The sequence below is a fragment of the Rhinopithecus bieti genome, unplaced genomic scaffold (genome assembly GCF_001698545.2).
Source record: "Rhinopithecus bieti isolate Rb0 unplaced genomic scaffold, ASM169854v2 scaffold_6935, whole genome shotgun sequence".
NCBI lineage: Eukaryota > Metazoa > Chordata > Mammalia > Primates > Cercopithecidae > Rhinopithecus > Rhinopithecus bieti.
The window spans coordinates 231,746-233,628 of record NW_016805255.1 but is presented as its reverse complement, the minus strand read 5'-3'; the positions used below and the strand labels follow the sequence as shown (position 1 = coordinate 233,628).

The 1,883-nt window shown below is 55.9% G+C and overlaps 1 protein-coding gene across 12 annotated transcripts in view; it reads left to right on the top strand.

Annotated features, from left to right (window-relative positions):
- The window catches only part of FAM178B (family with sequence similarity 178 member B), a 115,650-nt gene that overhangs the window by 96,106 nt on the left and 17,661 nt on the right, over positions 1 to 1,883 (top strand). For all 12 annotated transcript variants that reach the window (XR_001885535.1, XM_017871832.1, XM_017871831.1 and 9 more), the window contains one exon: positions 380 to 505. Coding sequence is in view for 11 of the 12 variants with exons in the window: in XM_017871832.1 (XP_017727321.1) it covers positions 380 to 505 (126 nt within the window). In the remaining variant the exon portion in view is untranslated. The remainder of the gene's footprint in view (positions 1 to 379; positions 506 to 1,883) is intronic.

Genomic DNA, 1,883 nt, shown 5'->3' with positions numbered 1-1,883 from the left:
TGGGTGGGGGGTGGGAGGCCTGGGTATGTGTGGGTGTGGGGAGGGTGAGTGGGTGGGTGTCAGGTCTGTGGGGGGATGAGTGTGTGTGTGGGTCTGTGTGTGAGTGGGGGTGGGGGAGCTGGGTATGTGTGGGTGGGGTTGGGGAGCTGGATATGTGTGAGTGCCTCTCGTCTCCTGGGAAGTATGTGTGATCCATTTTACAGATGAGAACACTCAGAATCCGGGAGACCACAGTTCATAAGGGAGAGTGGGTCTGGATCTCAGAAGCCAGTGCTCTAACCCACTGCCACCAGCTGAGGTGTCCAGGCCAAGTCCTGGGAGCACCCCGAGCTCTCGGCCACCACCGTCTGTGACTGACAGCCTCCTTTCTCCTCCCTAGCTGTCCTCGCTCAGCCGGCTCCTGGGCCTCATGAGGCCATCATCTCTCAGGCAGTACCTGGGCTCTGTGCCCTTGCCACCCTCCCAGGAGCAACAGCCAAAGGCTAGTGCCGAGCTGGACCACAAGGTGAGTGAGCGCCGAGCACCCGCCTGCCTCCACCACAGGTAACAGGGAAAGGCAGGGCTGTGCACATTGCATGGCCTGCGGGTCCTTCCAGAACCCCAGGGCCATGCCAGGGCAGAGACCAACAGGCTGCCTCCCTGTGTTGAGCGGAGGTGCTCAGCATCTCACCTGTAATTAGTGCTGTTACCCGTGCCGCAGGCGGGGGACGCCCTGTGTGCAGGCATAGGGGCCAAATGTCTGCCTGTCCCTGCTGGTGTGCCTTCTGTTGATCTGGGATTGTCAGCCTTACAGCACAGTTTAGGGAGGATGCAGGAGCCAGCTGCCAGTGAGGGGATGGGAGCACGTCAGGATAAGAGCAGGTGGTCTAGACGTGCAGGGCATCCCTTCTGCAGGCAGAGTTGGGCCCAGCCTCCGTATTCATTTTCACTCTGGGTATCACTGAGGCTGAGTCCTTGGCCTGTCCCCAGTTTTTCCTAATTGACTTTCCAGACATTGCCTGGCTTTCCTGAAAGCCAAGCTCTGGTGGGAGTCAGGAGCCACAAGGTGCCCTAGGGCCTGCAGGTTGTAGAGTTTGAAACAGTGAGGTTTATTAGTCCCTGAGTGAATGTCAGAGCAGGGATGGTGGTGGGTGTGAGGGCTTCAGAGTGGGTGTCCCAGGCCCAGCTTCCTGGGGAACAGCACTTAACCCTCGGTGCCCTCTCCTGCCCCTGGGGACTCGGGGATGAAGAATGGAGATAGGGATTGTCATAACTGGGGAAGGTGGTAATTCCAGAAACTCACTTGGAGGCTGAATGTTGATACAGAAGTCCAACCTTTGGGCATCACTTTGCAAATCAGATAAATGAATTAATTACTTAATGAACACAAATGAACCATTAAAGAGATATGCTTATCTCCAGGTGCATGCTCCTCTTCTGAAACGTGGGGAAAGTTGTCTTTCAGTTATGCCTAATACTAGTGCATTGATGAGGCTGCTGCCTCCCAGGAGGGTGTGAGCTGTCTGCATGCCCCTTCTCTTGTGCCAAGTATTTCCCCAGAAACGAGCTGGTTATGGGCTGGTTATGGGGCCTCTAGAAGGAGGTGGGGGCCAGCCCTGGGGTCTGTCTGAATAGAAATCAAGGAGGCCTGGGCAGGGGGACAAGGAACAACAAGGCGAGTGGCGAGAGAGAAAAGAGGGTCACGTCTGGTCTGGCTAAGTGGAGAGTGTGGCCTGCAGGCACCTTGGGGGCCAGTCCTGGGCTTCACCTAGCAGAGGTGTGGTTCCTGCCCGACTCACTGTGGTTCAGAGGCTATCTAGGCGGCAGAAGACGTCCTTTCAACAGCTGGGGAAGAAGGACAGTAAGCAGACTAAGGATGCCTTTTTTTTTTTTTTTTTTTTTTT